The sequence below is a fragment of the Eublepharis macularius genome, chromosome 2, assembly GCF_028583425.1.
Source record: "Eublepharis macularius isolate TG4126 chromosome 2, MPM_Emac_v1.0, whole genome shotgun sequence".
Taxonomy (NCBI): domain Eukaryota; kingdom Metazoa; phylum Chordata; class Lepidosauria; order Squamata; family Eublepharidae; genus Eublepharis; species Eublepharis macularius.
Window position 1 is genome coordinate 202,364,424 of NC_072791.1, and position 19,136 is coordinate 202,383,559.

The 19,136-nt window shown below is 40.7% G+C and overlaps 1 protein-coding gene across 1 annotated transcript in view; it reads left to right on the plus strand.

Annotated features, from left to right (window-relative positions):
- Positions 1 to 19,136, plus strand: part of MTX2 (metaxin 2) — a 61,880-nt gene that overhangs the window by 17,969 nt on the left and 24,775 nt on the right. Inside the window, exons 2-3 of the mRNA XM_054972730.1 lie at positions 7,059 to 7,106; positions 8,128 to 8,174. Coding sequence (XP_054828705.1) covers positions 7,059 to 7,106; positions 8,128 to 8,174 — 95 coding nt within the window. The remainder of the gene's footprint in view (positions 1 to 7,058; positions 7,107 to 8,127; positions 8,175 to 19,136) is intronic.

Genomic DNA, 19,136 nt, shown 5'->3' on the forward strand with positions numbered 1-19,136 from the left:
GAAGAGCGTTTCTTAATCTTGTCAGCAGTAACTGTGTAGCTTTAGTGAAAACATTAGCTGTGGTCATCACATATGAGTAAATCATTTAAAATTAAACAGCACATTCATTTTACTCATAGCTAACTAATTCGTGTACGAACTAGTTCATATTGCAATCTTAACTCCGAGATCATTTTTTCTTTTAACTGCAAATATACCGTGGATGCCAGTGTTAAACTGTTGAGATATTAGTATTGCTAATCACTTATTCAGTGCTATATCTTTATACAATGTGTGATGAATCAGTTAGATACAAATTCCCATAGTGAAGATCCTTTTAACACTTGATTCATCTGTTAATAAGTCTGCATATGATGTAGAAAAGAAATGTGCCTCAGGCATCCTCTGGTAATAAGTATACTGACAAAGCAGCATCCCTTCAAGTTCGGGTGGTATTACCCCGGTAAAAAATGAAGAAAAGGACTGAGAAAAAAATATTCAAAAATGAATAAACGATGCACAATCTGTTGGCTGAGTATTACATACATAAAATTTGAAAACAAAACAAAACTGCAGATAATATACAGTGGTTTCAAATCTTCCTCATACTTGTATAGAGATTTTATTGATTTATTTCATTTATACCCCAACTTTCTCATTGAGCTTTAAGGCAGATTACAAAATTTATGAAAAAACAGTTGAGTCAGATGGCAAAGACCTCAAGTAAACAATGCAGTAGAACTAGGGTTATGGAACTGGAAAAAAATGCAGACAGCAACAAGCTGTCCAGGCACGACATGCCATAATACAGAAAGTGAGTTACAAAGGTAGACTATGATGCAGTAAAAAGAAACTCGTACATACAATAAACATTGTAGTAGGCGTAGATCCTCTCCTTATAAAGCGATCTCCTCAGATGTTCTGTTCTTATAAAAATGCTCTCCTGAACATCTCTTTTCCACATTCTGTGAAATGATAGTAGGATGGGAGTTTTCCTCACCACCTCAAGCATGCTGTTCTGCAAAGTGGAAGCTGCCCCAGAGAGTGCATGGAGTGGGCAGTTGCCAATCTCCCCCATTTGCAGAATGGCACCTTCAGAAGACTTAGCTAAGATGAGCAAAGCTGTAATGGTGGGGCATGGCAGGAGAGATGATCCTTCAGGTATGTGGGTCCGAGGTCATTGATGGATCTTGAATGGAACCTGGTAACGGATCTTTAACCAATGGAGTATCTGTAGAATGGGTGTGAGTTGCACAACGAACTTGGAGACGTCGGAGAATATTCCGTTGTGAACCATAAATTGCTACAGTCCTTTTCTTGATTTTGTTGCGTGTATTTAGAACCATCCCCCCTTGATGCTATTTATTTTGTACTATTATTCTTTCTACCATGACACAGTAATTACTGCAAATGTAGAAAAGTTAGCTCTGCCCAAGTTGATAGTAATATAAACCCAAAATGGAAAGCTGGATTGAAAAGATAACAGAATTAAGCTATAAATGAACAGATTGGCTAGTGGCTACTAAGCCACTGCAGACAGTTTCTGGAGAACTATGTGTGGGATACTGTTTCAGGAACAGAAAGTTGAAGATACATTAGGTCTAGGGGTGTGCACTTCCGGTATCCGATTTGGGGAAAATGCCCGAATTGGACCTGATCCATAAAGCATTTTGGCCCCGATTCGGAACTCCCAAATCAAATCTTCCTGAAGGATTTGGATTGCTTTGGAAAGCTTTGGGGCCCAGGGTTCACCTGCCAGCTGAAGTGTAAAAGGCCCTTTCCTTGCCACTTGCAAGTGGCAGGGTCCTTTCCCTGCGGCTTGCAAGCAGCAGGGCCCTTTAAACTTGGCCCAGACCTCCCCAGCCCCCCCGTACCTGGGCTGACTAGGTTGCTGCGGTGGTGGAAGAGGCAGTTCCAGGCCGTCCCGCCTCCCTACTGGCCTCTGCGGTGGTGGAGACGCTGGCTCCAGCCTTCCATGCTGCCCAACTGGCCGCTGCGGGCCCCACAGGTAGCAGCGTGGCAGCAGAGGAGCCGGCTCTGGGCCATCCTGGCCTCGCAATGGCCATGGTGGAGGCAGCAGAGAAGGCCCTTCCTGCCCCTCAAATGGCCGCCGTGGTGGCCATTTGAGGGGCTGGAAGGGCTGGAGGTGGCGGCTCCAGCCTTCCCTGCCAGCCAGCTGGCCACTGCAGGCCCCACAGGTGGCGGCGCGGTGGCAGAGGTGCTGGCCCTTGGCTGTCCTGGCCTTGGACAGGCCATCACGGCAACAGAGGAACCGGCTCTGGGGCTTGCCGCTTCGGAATTCTGGTAATTCTGGATTTCCCCCCCGCTTTGGGTAATCCCAAAGCGGGAAACCCAAAACTTTTGGGGGGTGCAACCCCTAGTTAGGACTGTATTTTTTTGGCTGGGCTATGCCTGCTCTGAGCTGCTTTCTGTGCCCCCCTTTCTCCTTCATCCCTATCCAACTTACTCCTTCCCCAGCCGTTGAGGGCCAGTCTAGACATGTAGATTTTAAAAGAGTTGGATCTGGGTTTCCCAGACCCAACTTTGGTTCCCCGCAGCCACCCAGCAGCTGTGGGGAATGGCTGTTAAAAATAAAGGAGAGCCCATGGCTTCAGAATGCCATTGCAGGGGGAGGAAGGGCTCCTGCCTCCTCCCCAAGACATTTTCCACATAGGGAGTGGAGTATTCTGTGCATGTGGAGCAGTAAAAATAGGAAAATACCCTCCCCCCTGTGCTGTTTTGACACAGGGAAACAGCTTGGGGTGGAAGTCATGAACTTCCTCCCCCTGTGGTGGGGTTCTGAAGCCATTTGGACTCGCTTTTGTTTTTTAACAGCCATTCCCTATGGCTGTTGTCTGGTTGCGGGGAACCCAAGTTGAGTCTGGGGAACCCAAACCCAACACTTTAAAAACTTGCATGTCTAGTTTGACCCTGAGCATGAGAGAGTGTGGAACTGGAGAGACCTTAGAAACTGCTGAGAAGGGAATAAGAAACGAAGTTATAATCACTATCTATTAAATGTAAGTCTGTACCCACAATGTGAGAATCTTCCATTTCCTTGGCTTCGGCACTACTATTTGTACTGGCCAAGGAGCATCCACATGGGAGTTTCATGCTCACTTTTCTCTGTAAACCATCATTTCCTCTGCACGCCACCCCTTGCATTGTACCACTGGAGAGCTTTTTTAAAAAGGTAATTGCTGTTTTGCTGTAGTGCAATAATAATGGTCTGTTGCTGTGCTTTCCTTGTTCACCTGATTTTCCAGCTTTTATTTTATTAAAAAGTAAATCTGTAGACTTTTTTGCAATTTAGTAGTGTCTTGAGTCAAGACTCTTAGTAGAGACAGCTGAAAAGAGTCCTTGGCAGGAGCCCAACCACCTGAATAACTTGGCAGAATCTCTCAGGTGCCATATTTGGTTAGCTGCAGAAAACACTGTCAGGATATCGGCTTCTCCAAGAAAATGCAGGCTGTGCTCCTCTGTCTTAGTGTTGACTCAGGAAATCTCCAGCCACTAGACTCCAGCGCCTTCTAAATTGGTTTGCCCTGGTTGGCAAAGTGGGCTTCAGCTTTTTCAGTGGTCTTTCTTCTCCAAGCAGATTGTCTCCTAGGCTGACAGAATCCACAGCTGCCTTTTCTCCCCCAAAGCAGAGCAGGAGCCACCAGCTTTCTGGCCACCCACCCCCAACTTCCCTTGGACAACTTCTTAGTGTTCTGTTGTCTTACCAAAACTGTGTTTTGTCCGTTTCAGCATTAATAACGGAGCTCTGGATTGTCACTTCTGAATAGGTCTTTGGCTCAGCAGGTCTCACCCGCCTTGCTACGTTTCTTTTTCCTGTGTATCTTTAAGTGCTATTTGAGTACCACATTAGGTGGCAAAAGGCCTTATCTGCTACATGTGCTTCTGCCTGGGGATACAAAAATCCTGGCACTGAGCAGCCAGGCATTGCTACTCACCCCATCCCCTGGACTTGGTGTCACGTGGGTTGTTGCAGAGCTGAGGAAAGCTGTTTTGTCCTATCTGATTCATAAGTTAAGTGCACATTTTTACTCCCCTCCAGGATTCATCCTGAAGACTTGGAGTTGGAATTTTTAATAATATTTTAACAGAGGTATAGCTCTCTACTAGTGGTTACGTCATAAGGTGAAATGCATTCCAAATTCCAGGAGTTTGGCATGGTTTCTGTTGCATGTTCAGCCGAGCTGACTTAGAAGCATTAAAAGTTGATAGAGCAGATTTCTCACTTATCTGGTGGCTTTGTAACCCTATTAAAGAAATACTCTATCTGGTTTCAAGATCTCGCTTAACTCAGGTATTTGTAGCATCGTCTGAGTTTATTCTGTGATTATTAACAGCAGCTTTAACAGATTTTGCTGAACATGGAGAACACACACACACACACACACACACACACACACACACACACCTCTAACTTTGTTCAGTTGGTATTGTAGCAACTGGGACATGGCTGCCATGTGTATATTTGCTGTGATATTTGATCAAAGGCATCTGACCAAATTGGTTTGTAGATGTACACATTCTGGATTCTAGGCTGGAATCAAACTGAGGTTTAGAATATCAGTTTGTGAGGAGGAAAGACAACCCAGTTTATCTTGGCATCTGCATTCGAACATCATATAGCAAATTGAAACAATTCAAGACTTCTTAATCTGGAAGCCTTCACTCATGTTTTATGATGAGAAAGGAGAGAGCAGGAGTGAGGTGTTCATGCAACCACATTAACAGCTGTGTTCATGCCTGAGATGTGCATACCTTTATTCTGGTGTCTGAATGCAGCCCGTGTTTATATTTGGAAGGTGGATAGCCGTTTGATCATTTCTTTGTGGACCTGTCACTTATGGAAGTTCTCCATAGGGGTGTGCAACCCCCCCCCCAAAATCTGGGAAATCTGGATTTGGGATTAAGAGATCCCAAAAAAATCCAGGATTCCCAAAATCCCGGGAAGATTCTCTGATCTATTTTGGACAGATCAGAGAAATCCAGGCTTATTTGGCCATTATTCCCTATGGGGAAAAACATCCAAGAGCCCGAGGGGTTCAAGAGAACTCCACCAAATTTGCAGAAAATCTTCTTCTAACTGTCTTCCAAAGACCACCCAAGTTTCAGGAAGATTGGACCCTGGCGTCCAATTCTACAGGCCCCTGAACAATGTGCCTCCCACCACTCCATTGTTTACTATGAGGAAAAAGTCAAAACTGACTCCCACTGCAGAAACAAACTGGGGCCAGGCTGCTGTGGCCAAGACACACTCCCAAATGCAAGAGGAAACCCAACAGAACCAAACTGAAGCAAGGGAATTGATAGAATCCTCCCAGAACCAAAGTGAATTGAGGGGATCAACATCAAACCAGAGAATTGTGTCAAAGCCAAGAATTCCCCCCAAGTCAAACTGAAGCAAAAACCACCAATGTGAATCAAGGGGACCAACATCAAACCAGAGAATCATGTGAAAACAGAGAATTCCACCCAAACCAAACTGAAGCAAGGGACACTGTACCTACAACTTAGCCCAAGTGAACCATTGTCGCTTATGGAAGCCAGCCAGACAAGGAGTGTTCTTGCTTCCTGCCTCATTGACCCTGCCTCCTATCTCTGCCTCATTCCCTCCTCCCCATCCCCTCTCTCCAAAAATGGTGGAAAATGGTGTTTCTTTTCAAGGAAACACCAAGGGAAACTGTCAAGCTGCATTTTTCAAATTAACCTGGATTTATCCAAATGTATTCAGGTGTCTCAATCTGGGTACCTGAATCAGATCCAGGTTTCTCTAATGTAATCTGGGAAAACTGGATTTTATTGAATTGGCAAAAATCCAGCTTTCCGCCCTGAATCTCAGACCCAGATTGCACACCCCTAGTTCTCAAACTGTGGTGTGAAGGTCCTTGGGTTTCCTAGAGGTTTCAGTATTATTACTTTTACAGATAGCTTGCTCAGTAGCACCCACCTTCTACCCCTGTATGAAAGTTCAATTAAGTGTGAAAATGAAGGGAGATTGCCTAGTAGTCCAGTTTCCCATACTTATATATTGGAACATGTCTAGTCGCGCGAATCCTCTGCAACTCACAATTCTTCTGTATCATATGGCACAGTTCTCTAAGGAGGGAAGTTGGTGACCAATATATGGTATTTGGTAGATGTCAGAATTTGGATATTGAAATATTACTCAATTACTTTTTTTAGAAAAAGCACGTAAAGCTGCCTCAGTCAAATGATCAGGGATTTTTTTTTTGCCAGTTCTCTCCTGCCCAGTCAAAAAAATGCTTTTCTTTGTAGGATCCTTCTTATTTGATATGCTTCAGGCTTACCTGTCAACTGAGATCTGGAGGAAAGGCCCTGCTTCACATGCTGCTGCCATCAGAGGGGAAGGTAGATGGCCAGTGGGGGGCGGGGTGTGCTTCTCAGTCATACTGCCTTGGCTGAGGAATTCTTTTCTCACAGCAACTGCCTGGCACCACATTTCTTCAACTTTTTTGTGTCAAATGAAGACATATTTTGTTTACACAAGATTTTATTTAGGTAGGGTATTGTTTTGGTGGCAGCTTTCTCTGAAGATTTTAGTGGTCCTTTAAGGCTATTTTAGTGATTTAAAAAAATTAACTCTGGGTTTTACATTTAAATGCATGCTTTTATGGTATTTTGTGTTGTAAAGTGCCTTGGAGAAATACAGTGAGAGATGATCTGTGAACATTGTAAATAAATAAAGCAGGCAGGATAGAGAATAATACATTGTAGTACGTGTGAAGAAATCTGTGTGATAACAGGCTGATAATGGTTTGATAGGCGTGAAATTTGATGTGTGTTTATATCAGAGCCACACTGTGGTAATAATAATCTTGGTTGGAGTTAGGAAGGGGCTGCATCTTGTTCCCTCAGCTGTCTGTTTTCTGGCATGAGGACAGAAATGGGTGATTTGTGAGAGCGTTTATAAAGTCGGGATGGGGGGAGAGCACTTTATAGATCCAAGCAGATAGAACTCTGGTGCGAAACAATGACTAATGCCCATTTTGGCTGCTTCTTGAAATTCTGAATTAATCAGTTTTGTTTGTTTGTTTCTTCTGCAGCTGCAGAACCCTGGCCTGGAAATGCTGCATTGTATCAGCCATTGAAAGGTGAGGAGGACTTTAATTTTCCTCAGTTAACAGTGGCATTGCTAAAGATGCAGCACCGCAATTAAGTGTAGATTGGGAGTTACAGAGGGCGGTTTGGGGGAAATCTCGTTACAAAAATAATCCTTTGTGGTGTGTCGGGTCAGAGGTCCCCCCCCTTTTTTTTGTTGCTAAACGTGTATCTGCCAATATAAACCAGCTATTCATGGCCTATAAGGTCCTTGGTTTATTATTGACTCATTATATTGGCTGCTGTAGGCAGTGTAAAATTATGTGGTTTGCAGGGCCAGTTGGCAGATTTACTGTGCCGATAGCTGAGGCAGCAGATTTTTGAAGCCTTGTGGTAAAGTGGGCTCTCGGTAAAAAAGGAACTGTTAAAATGCATAGGCTAGGATGGTTCAGGCTCCCTTTAGCAGCTCTTCATATATCATCAGATCACATTATGGCCCCCATTTGGGGCTCAGCAGCCTGCTACAGTTGTCAGAGGACTGCAAAGTAATGAAGACTAATAGGTAGCAGCCCTAGTCTTCTAAGCATGGAATTTTTATTGCTGTGTTCTTGTCATCTTTCTTTTGTGTGGCAGACCTAGACACAGTGTGCAATATTAACTGCAAGCTGGGGTTTTTTATATAGGTTTCAGAATGCTTTTACTTTTTAGCAAGAGGAATTATGAAGTTGCTGTTTTTATTTCTATTAGGAAATGAATAATAACCCTTGTTTTTCTTAAAAGGGCCGAGATGCTTTCTTTAATTTTGTGAAGGAATTTTTAATTGTTAGCCCAATACAGTAAACAGTAGGACTGATCTTGAAGAAGTATTTCTGGGACTTTGTCGAATTCAGACCACAGGCTTCTAAACACCACATTAATGTAATGAGGCATATGATTTGTGTTAAGAATAGTTTTTCTCCTTAGTTTGTTCACCATTTATTTTTGTGCCCCACTTGAGCAGCAATTATCTGTTGGGAAATAGCCGCTGCTTCTTGTAATTGTGTCCTGAAACTTTATTTCCCCTCTTTTTTACAGAGGAGCAAATTTTACTTTCTGACAATGCGGCTTGCCTTGCTGTTCAGGTAAAGTACAGCCATTTTGTACTTGACAGATGTTGATTTTAATGCTCCAGAAGATCTGAGTCCCTATCCATTTATACATACCCCATTGAAATAAACAGAGCTTTGTTCCTTATGTTTCTCTATGAGTCCCAGTTGGGAAGTAATACCAGCAGTGTTCCAGTCAAGTTGTCTCTCCAGCAATTTAATTAAATAAATAAAACAAAATATTTCTTAGGATTTGTTTTTAGCTTAGGCTTTACCTCCGACTATGTAGGGTAAATCATCCACAATATACTTATTTAAAGAAGAGCAGAAAATTATGTAGTAGGCCAGTGGCAATGCCGTGTATGACAGTACAGGTTCTGTCTTTAATCCAGAACCCTGCAAGCATAGTAGAGGACATACCTGATTCCCATGAGTGGAAGTTTTTTTGTTCATTTTAATGGTTGGCAGGGGGTAAACTATGACGATGTGAATGGTTGTGTATGTGGACCTGCCCTGCCCTGGCAGGTGAATGGAGTAGTCCTTACATCCATTGGAATCCTTTGTGAATGTTGAAACTAGATCAGTAGACTTGCTGCATCCATATTGGGAGTTTTTATCCATCTTGTCTTCCACACTGCAGCCATTTTTTGGAATACCCATGCAACATCCTTCTTCAGTTGCCACTTTTCAGGCTTCCTCATTCTCAGTAGGTTCTACATCAGACATGGTTTGGTACAACTTTCCAGAAAGATTGTAATCCAAGATTGGTACCAAACTATTTAGACAGGAAGATGTGCATTTTCTAAGGTCTTGCTGATATCACCTTTTGCATTCCATTAGCCCCTTACAGTTGCCATTTTGTTTGCCATGGCAATGGGAACCTTTAAAGAACACTTTCCCCCTTATACCTCCACAACGAAAATGGCTAAAGGTTTACTTTTGTTTAATAATTGTTGGGAATACAGAGGAACTAGTCCATGACAGTAGACCATTATACCCTTATTACACTTTAGCACATTAGCGATTACTAGTTAAACATAAAGCTCTTGGGTGGTGTGATGGGGGAAAGGGCAAGGAAAATGGCAGATGATGGGGGAAAGTGCACACACAACTCCCACATGGATACATTGTCACCAGTGTGTTTCTTTTCATTTGCAGAAGCAATGACAGGGAAATGGACAAACTTTACTGGGTGGATGTAGCTTGACACTAATTGAACAAGAAGTTGCCTTTGTCTGTCATTGGTTACTTAGCATTGCACAGCTAACACATTGCAAATGGGGTGAGGGTTCACATCTGATGTGCTACTGCAGTCACTGCATAAGTAAAACTTATACCACATATATGTATAAAAATTTATTCCCTCTGGTAGTTAATAGAGAAGAAATCCCAGTTTTGAGTGCTGTATTCACAATAATTAAAAGTTGATCAGAAAACCTATTTCATCCATTAACCGGCATTGAAATTGATTCAGAAATCTTGCTTATCATTGCCTCTTAATGCAAACAAGTTGCATCAAGAGATTTTGAAAAGGCACTCTTAACTGTGATGTTGTGTTTATTGACTTTTTGGATGAGGCATATTATCATTGCTGAAGCTTATTATGACTGATATTTTAAATTGGTCTCCAACCATGCATGTGTATTTGTATATTTCTAACCTTTTATTCTTTAAGTTGGTATGCATGTCCCCTCCTCCTCAGTGTACCCTCTCAACAACCCTGAGAAATAGGCTAAGCTGAGAGATTGTGTGACTCCCTCAAGCCCACCCAGTGAGCATCCATGGCAGAGTGAAGATTTGAACCCAGGTCTCTCTGGTCGTAATTCAACATTTTAACTTCTGTATCATACTGATCTTTGTGATGATCTTTGTAAATTGCCCCCCCCCCCCAGTTTTAATTGGGTCATGGTGTTTAGACTTCTTTCAGTACATGAAAACTTACGGCTACAAAAACAAAACAATCTATTTACCACACTGCTTCTTGTGAAAGCTATTACAGAAGCACATACTAGACAGTGGATACATTTAAAGTTTAATCTACGGGAAAATAATTTTGTGGTCATTTTTGCATGGCCCAGGCCATTAACATACCCATTTTGGACAATCTTCGGAGACATTTAGATTTGTTTAATGGAAGTATAGTTTTTCATCACCATTCCCCCACCCCTTGGAACTGTGGTTGGTATTGAATCAGGGTTTTGGATCCTTCTAAGTTTGGATGCTGTGGAAATTTCTGATGATGGAAGAGATTTCCATCAGTGGAGTGTGTTTCCCTCTTCCTTTCTCCCTTGCTGCAGCCCAAAATGCCCCCCTCAAATGCTGTTCGGGAAGAGGGGACCCCTGTGAACAATATGAAGGTGTAATTAGAAGTCTGCAGTGACTGGGGGGAATCATTGAACCCCCAGCAGAAATTATCCAACCCATAAAAGGGAAATCTGTGGACATGCACCCAATGGCAGTTTGGACAAAGTTTTAAGATAGAGATTCAAATATTGGGATAATAATGCTCAGAGAAAGGGGATGAATGGGGTACTATGTAGAGAGCTAGTGTGGTGTAGGGTAGTGGCCAGAGTGATGGATTAGGACCTGGGCGACCCAGGTTTGATTTCCTGTTCTGCCATGAAAGCTTGCTGAATAACCTTTGGGCAGCCATACACCCTCAGCCTCACCTACCTCACAGGGTTTGTAGTGAGGAAAAAATTAAGGATTAGAGAGCGATGTAAGCCACTTTGGGTCCATCCCCATTGGGAAAAAGATAGGGTATAAATGAAGTAAAATAAAGTAAATAAAACTGTGAATGGAAATTGACATGGGACACAGAAGTGTTCTGTAGTGCTTCCTGTTCAGTTTTGGAGCCACACAAAATACAGCAAGGTAAGGAGGAAAAAGGGTCATGATGCTAATTGTAAGAAGGAGCAAAAATTCAAAGGCAGACTGATCTGAAGACAAAATTTTTAGAGTAAGAGTTTAACTTTTATATAATTTTTACGTTATTATATAGTAATTATATAATAAACAATGAGGGGAAATGGCTTTTAGAAAACCAGCAAAAGCAGAAAAGTATGGAGGGGGATATAGCGTATAACGTGAATTCTTTAGAAATGTAGAAATGTAATGTAGGAAAAAAAAGAGTCTTGGAGCACATTGAAGACTAAAACAGTTTTATTCCAGCACAAACTTTCCAGGAATAGAAGAACCCCATCATTTCTAGTCAACAAAAGGTTATGCTGGAATACAGTTTTGTTAGTCTTTAAGGTGCCCTAGGACTCCTGTGTGTTTTTGCTGCCCCACTGTCATCCTCAGGAATTAATATAAAATATAATTGGCAAGAAGAATAAATAAACAAAAAGGGAGCAGGTAAGCAGGAGAAGTAGAAAAAGGGCACACATCCAAACAAGAATTATCTCAGAAATACCAAGATAATGTTTCCTTTCTCCTTTTCAGCCAAAATTAAGAATAAGAATATCAAACATTAAAGGTTTTGCCTGCCCAATAGAAGTGTAAGATTCAACATAATGAAAGATGCACAGTTTAGCAGAGATCAAAGCGAAAAAGTACAGTAGAGGAGAGTACCAAAGTTGTTGATGCAATGTATAAATAGTGAGTATTTAACGTAGAGAACAGAGAGCCAACGTAGAGAACAGAGAGCAGTCTTATGCCATAGTTAAGTCCCAACCACCACTGTAGTTAGTGTCAAACTAGGATCTGAAGATACCCAATTTTGAGTTGGCACTTTGCTGTGAAAGTTTGCTGGGAGACCCTTGACCACGTAAACACTCCCAGCCTAATCTACCTCACTGTAAGGGTTGCTGTGAGGGTGAAATGGAGAAACGGAGAATGGTGCAAGTCACCTTGGGTCTCCATTGAGGAGAGAAGTGGGGTATAAAAAGTAAACAAACAGCTTTGAATGTGAAATTAGTTTGTTAGAACGTCTGAAAGACAAACTGTTGTACAATAAGTTTGTTAATTTTTTTAGGTATTAAAAAAAGTATAATCTTAAGAACGCTAAAAGAAACTGTTGTAATGTGAAAATAACAGCCCATTAAATTTTGTTTTTATATTTTGAGTTAAAAAGACGTTGCAACTAAAAAAAAATTCAAATGTCTAAATGAAACATTAGAAAATAAAACAATTAAGAATAACAAGTCAAATTTAGAAGTATAATTTTCAACGTTAAGAGTAATGTGGAAGAATGAAGAAACTGAGAATAAATGTATGAAATCAATTTAGAGAAAAGCATACTTTCATGATAGCGCAAAGGTTACATACAGATTATAGATTTATCTTTTAAAAACGGTTTTTCTTTTTTTTAATCATATACTTTTTATTAATTTTCAATAAGAATACATACACATAAACCTAAACATAACATCAAGGAGTATCAAACATAACATCATAGGATATCAAAGGAGATAATATACAACAAAATATGTATTGTATTCATTTCCCATCTCTACAATTCCTTCCTCTTTATATCTTCTTTTCCTTATTCTAGACCTAATTTTCCCGTAAGGCTACTCTACTTGATTCTAATAAATATTCTCTCCTATCCTCATATCATATACTTACTTTCTTGTTCCATATTTTGATTTAACCCATCTATAGATGGGTGTCCATCTTTTCTGCGAGTCATATCTACTTTGTTCTTTTATCAGTTCTGTTAACATGTCAATTTCTGCTGTTTCTAAGTTTTTTTCTATCAATACTCCTTTTGTTGGTGCCTCTAGGGCTCATTTCGAGGGGGAATGCACCGGAACACCATTCTGGTAGTCCCCCCAAGTCAGGTGGCCCCGCCCACCTGACTTTAAAAGGTTTTGGGTCATTTAGGTCTCGATTGGGGCCAAAACGGCGACAATCGGGGACAAAACAGCCCTGATCGGGTCGGTGCCAGGTGGGGGAAGCATCCCCCACCCGGCACCGACCCATCCCGGCCGTTTCGGCCCCGGTCCGGGTCGCAGTTTTCGGCCATTTCAGCCCCATTTCGGCCTGGATTGGGGCCAAAACGGCCCGTATTGGGGCTGAAATGGCTGGGATTGGGTTGGTGCCTGGTGGGGGAAGCCTCCCTCAACCCGCACCGACCTGGTCCCGGTCATTTCAGCCCCAATCCGGGCCGGAACAGGTCAAAAATAGCTATTTTGGGCTCATTTCGGCCTGGATCGGGTCGGTGCCGGGCAGGGGAAACATTAAAGATTTTCTTATTACATGATCTTTGAAGTACTTATGTACCTCAACTTTTTGATACCAGAGGAATGCATGGCATCCCAATTTAATATCATGCCCTTCTAACTTTAAAAGCTTTGTATTCTGAGTTAAGATCCATTCTTTAATCCATACCAATATACAGGCTTTATAATATGTTTCCCAATCTGGCAAGGCACATCCTGCTTTCTCTTTTTAGGCCTGTAGTGCTTTAAGTCTTATTCTAGGTCTCTTGCCTTGCCATATAAATTTTGAAGTTATTCTATTTAGTTCTTGAAAGAACGCTTTTTTCTGTGTGATTGTTATGGTCTGGAATAAAAACATGAATCTTGGCAATATATTCATTTTAATTGTGGCTATATGCCCCAACAATGATATATGCATATCTTTCCACTTATTTAAGTCCTCCACAACTGCCTTGATTAATTTTTGGTAATTGTCCTCCCTCAGTGAGCTAGCTCTATTGGTTATATAAATTCTTTTTTCCCATTGGAATCCAGACTTCTCTGTTAATTCTTTAATTTGTGCTTTTGTCATATTTTTGGTGATGATCTTTGTTTTTTGCTGATTAACCTTCATTCCTGCCATTTCCCCAAATCTTTTTATTTTTGATATCAAACAGTCGATATGTTCTATTGGTTCTTCCAAGATACATACTAGGTCATCAGCAAAAGCTTGTAATTTATATTCTTCGCCTTTTATTACTGTTCCTTTTATTTCTTTATCTTTTGTAATTTCATTATTTAGGACTTCCAGAGACAAAATGAATAAGAGGCGATAACGGGCATCCCTGCCGCGTTTCTTTTTCTATTTTAATGGGTTCTGTCAAATCTCCATTCACACTTATTTTCTCCCATTGTTCAGTATATATTGCTTGAATCATATTTATAAACATTTCTCCACAATTTATCTGTTTTATTTGTTCTAACATAAATTGCCAATTAACGTTGTCAAATGCCTTCTCTGCATCCAGAAATACCAAGACCATTTGTTTTTCTGAATGTACTTCATAATACTCTAAAATATCTATAACCGTTCTAACATTGTTCCTCAACTGCCTTTTTGGTAAAAAAAACCCATTTGATCTTGATGTATTACATGGTTCAATATCCTTTTCAATTTGGACGCTAACATGGTGGCAAATAGTTTATAGTCCACATTCAATAGTGAAATAGGTCTAAAATTTTTCACCTCTTTGTGGCCTGTATTTTCTTTGTGGATTAAAGATATAGTAGCTTCTTTCCACGTATCTGGAATCTTGGCTTCCTCAACCACCTTTTCTAATAATTGTTTGAAGGGTATTGATAAGCATTCTTCAAAGTTTTTATAATATTCGGCGGGGAGTCCATCTGGGCCTGGTGTTTTTCCTCTATTTTGATTCACAATTGCCTCTGTTATTTCCCTTATAGTAATTGGCTCATTTAATATTATCTTCTGTTCTTCCGTTAGTTTTATGGTCAAGGTTGATTTCAGATATTGTTTCCGCTTTTCTACGGAGGTTTCCACTTTTTGATACAGTTTTTTATAAAAGTTTTCTATGATCTTTTAAAAACTTTCTTTCTCCTGTTTCTCTGATCCTTCTTCATCTCTTAGTACATTTATAAAATGGTTTTCAACTTAAATAAAGGGTAAAATGGGCAAATATGAGTTCCTGGACTGTACAGTCATGCACACACATATATTCTTATGCACAGTTATATAGATAATATTTATTCACAACATTTTAATGGGATTCTATTTGTAATTAATAATCTTGATGCTGTGTGTGAGCATAACTACACTATTTTGGTATGGAAATGCTGCTCGTGTGCATTTTGTGGTAAAATAGAGTTTAATTAATCCATTGTCAGGTAAGAGGTAGTAAACATTATTACACTTTTAAAATCTTTATCGCTTACATTTTGTTATATTAATGTCTGTTATGATTACAAGAGTCTAATAATATCATAATAGTAACAATTTATAGGGAAGTTTTTTCAAAGCAATATTTTGTTTGTTTCAATTCTGTTGTTCTACGCATGTCACTTTGATGATAAATTAACCCTAATATATTAAAAATCTTTTTCTTCAATATTCCTTGGTCTGACAGCTGATAGTGGCCATTACTATAAAAATTACTTCAACAGCTATCTGATTTTAAACTTTATGGAACAATTTTCTTTGATGTAAGGGAATGGTATCAGTTTATAGGAATCTGTAATAAGGAATGTGTATATTCTTTAAAGATTTGTGATTATTTCCTAAACCAAACATTGCTTTCATGTGTATTTGGTTTGTTATTTTGTCCATTACCTAATAAAACAGCAGTTCTATCATCCCTTTTACTTTTATGCTTCATAGTGTTGCTCTGTTGTCTGTTTCTTTATTATAGAGGTGGTCTGACAGTATAAAGATGCCTATATAATATATAAGGCTTTTAATTACTCAGTATATTTTAAATAGGAGGTTTCTCCTGCACTCCCTTTGATAAAGGCTGCATTGTGATTATTTCTTGAACCTGTGCATATATTCCATTGGTTTGGTACAGATGTAATGTAAAACCATACTCATCCCAGTATGGCCCACTGTGCTTCTGGTGCAATCCTAAAACCACTTTCCTGAGACTAAGCCGCAGTGAATGGACTTCTGTACACTTCCAAGTAGTCCTGTTTTTCTTAGTCTTTGTTCATGCATCACATGAAACAGTAGCTAAGGCACTGATTAACAGATCAGGCTGGTGTGGCAGCCCATAACTAACCACAATCAGCAGAGTGACCTGGATCCCACTGCACTAACTATAGTTAGTTGAATTAAACCATCATTTCACATGATGTCTGAACTGAGCCAATATAGTTGTCCTATAGACAACTACATCCTGAAAATTTGTACAACTCTTGTGTAGCTTTGCTCCTTCATTGCCCCCCACTCCCCCCACACCAAATGAAACCAGGTACTATTTGGTCTTCACAGTACAATGTTAAGCTGTTAGTTGTTTGGGACAGCAACCTTGCTTAGGCTGTGAAAACAAACACATACAGAGATGGTGCTGTCAAAATAATATTGATATCTTTGTGGTTTTTTTTTTTACAATTCTGAAATTTCATGGTCCTTTGGACACAATGTGTAATCCAGGCTATTAATGCTGTTTGCAGCATTTATACAGGTGGCTCATGTGCTTTCTTCCCTTTACAGGTTCCTGACTAGTTTGTTCATTTATTTATTTTATTTAAAAGATGTTTATATCTTGCCTCCAAGGCAGCTAACAACTAAAAACATATGCAATGAGTTAAAAACCAGAATGAACAGTGCATTCCTAAGAAGAATTGATTTCAATGGGCTTAGACACACACACACACACACACACACACACACACACACACAACAGAGGCATCAATTAAAAACATAAGGCGGGGAAGAGGGGCAGCAGGAACACCTGATCCAACAAACAAACAAACACAAAAATTTGCCTGCCGGCAAAAGTCAGTGATAGAAGGGGACAGGTGTGTGTGTGTGTGTGTGTGCGTGTGTGTCGGGGGGAGTCCCCAGTCTTGGCCCCATGACTGAAGATCCTTTCTTAAGTTGACACCCACCTAACCTCAAAAGGCAGGAGCATCCGCAGCAGGTTCTCAGAAGATCACCATAGCGGTCGGGTTGGTTTGTATGGAAGTAGCAGTCTCTGTCCTTATCCTGCCAAATGAACTTTTTCTTTGCAAGAATTGGCTACCAACCTTGATTCTTTGTTGGCCCGCCTTCCCTTATTCTCTGATTGAGGGGTTTGCTTTAGAGGAGGCAAGGATGCCTGTTCCCCTTTCCCTCTTGAGATCTATGTGCTGGAAGGCAAAATGTGGGGACTGGACACTCTGATATAAGCTCCAGCTCACAGGTTTACACCGACCTCTGTCCCCTTGTAGTGTGATTGGCTGGATGTACCAGTGAAGCTACTATCAATGCCCAGATACTTTATTTCTGTATTCAAGAGCTTACTGCCTGGCTTTATCTCTGACGCCTTCCCTTCCCTCTGGGGAAAAATTCGGCTGGGTAAGAGGGGATTTGGGCAGAGGCCAGATAACCCTTCCAGCTCATTTTCACTGGGCCTGGGCTCATTGTACCCTAATACATGTACCAAGTGGTAGGATACTGCCCACTACATCTAATGTTTATTAGGCTCATACCAAGAAAATCCAAGAATATCTCATTGCATCTCACTCATACACAGGCTTGCCTCCATATCTACTTAGGCCACCTTTAAATGCAGCTGATACAGTTCGAATTGGAGAATCCCAACAGGAGACCCTGCCCCTTCTTTGCTGGTTTTATATGCCCTCGTATCTCAGGCCCCGTTTGTTTTGTACCTGCCTCCTTTCTAGGAATAGGGTGGGAATTGGACAGATACAGGTGAGTGGTTCCACAGCTTTCTTGGGAGAATGGCCTTCTGTCTGGGACAGTCTTCAGTTTTCTTCCTGTTAGTTTGAAAATTGTCTTTGAGGGAAAAAAAACTTCTTTATATCAAATCATGTTATTAAGGTATTCTTATTCAAGCCCAAACAACAGCAGCTTCCTCATTGAATATTACTTTTGAGCAGAATTAAAGGTTGCATTTTGTTTTTATTTTCACAATTTGGATTTCAGTTTTCAGATTTTTTTCAGGAAGTGGCCATTATTTAAAATAAATTCTATGCAAAACTTGTGAGTATGTGATAGGCAGTTTTCAAGGGAGGGGCATCCATAGCTTTCATCAGATTCTCAGGGGAGTTGTGACCCAAAAAAGGCTAAAAGCCACTGCTCTGTATGGACCCTGCAGTCCTAGGAATGATAATTCTGAGAGTTGGAAAGAGCTGCAGAAACGGAGAGACATGGGGGGAAATTCCATGTGCCTTTTGGTAGGATACTGCCAAGTACATTAGGACCGAAGGTCATGAAATGGCTGTGTCTGTAAGCACTTGCACACGAACTGCAGCCAATCATGTATTTGAATGTGGTGGCAGAGACTTATGTAGCTGCGTGAGGTGTAACTATGTACTTGTGCATACACATGGGCTGTGTTCTCCGTAATGCTCCAAGGCCCCTTGAGAGAGCATGGCTTGGAGAGAGGAGTTGGGTTGAGAGCTGTAAGTGCTGAAAGTGCTCCTGCTTTGCTAAGTTTTTTCCCCCTGACGATATCCCCAGTAGAGCAGCAGAAAGCCTCTGCCTGGTACTTTTCAAGTACTAGCTCTACCAGGCCTCTGTTTGGTTTTTGTATGTGTGAATATTAAATGTAATTTTTTTATTATCATAGCAAGTCTGAACCTGAACCACTAAAGCATCCGCATGAGGAGGAGTTGTTCAATATCCATTAATATTGATGATTGGAGCTGATGGGCTTTTCTTTGGCCCATGCAATTAGACCTATTAAAATGCTCTTCCAAACATACTGCCACGTAGCAAGCAAATTTAGAAAATCATACAGTTCAGCATACAGACCATTACTGCCTCTTAATTTTTTTTTTAAAAACTTGCTCATCAAAGAGCGAGCTCCCCAGATTCTTGGCACGATCTTGAAAATGTGTGAGAATGCTTTGCCCAGAATCCTAAATGTGGACATGTGACAATAATTCCAGCTGACTACAGTTTTCCCCTTAATGAGTAATCAAGGGAACATTCCTAAGCAGATCTCCTCAGAAGTAAGTTCTATGTTATTCAGTGGAGCTTCCTCCCTTGGAAAATGCATTTAGGATTGCAGGCTAATTATTGCAATGATTATTTGTTCAGTCATTAACTCTCGTGCTACACGACGCTGTTGGAATCAACCATTCTTTGATTTTTGTAATGTAAATTCTTGAC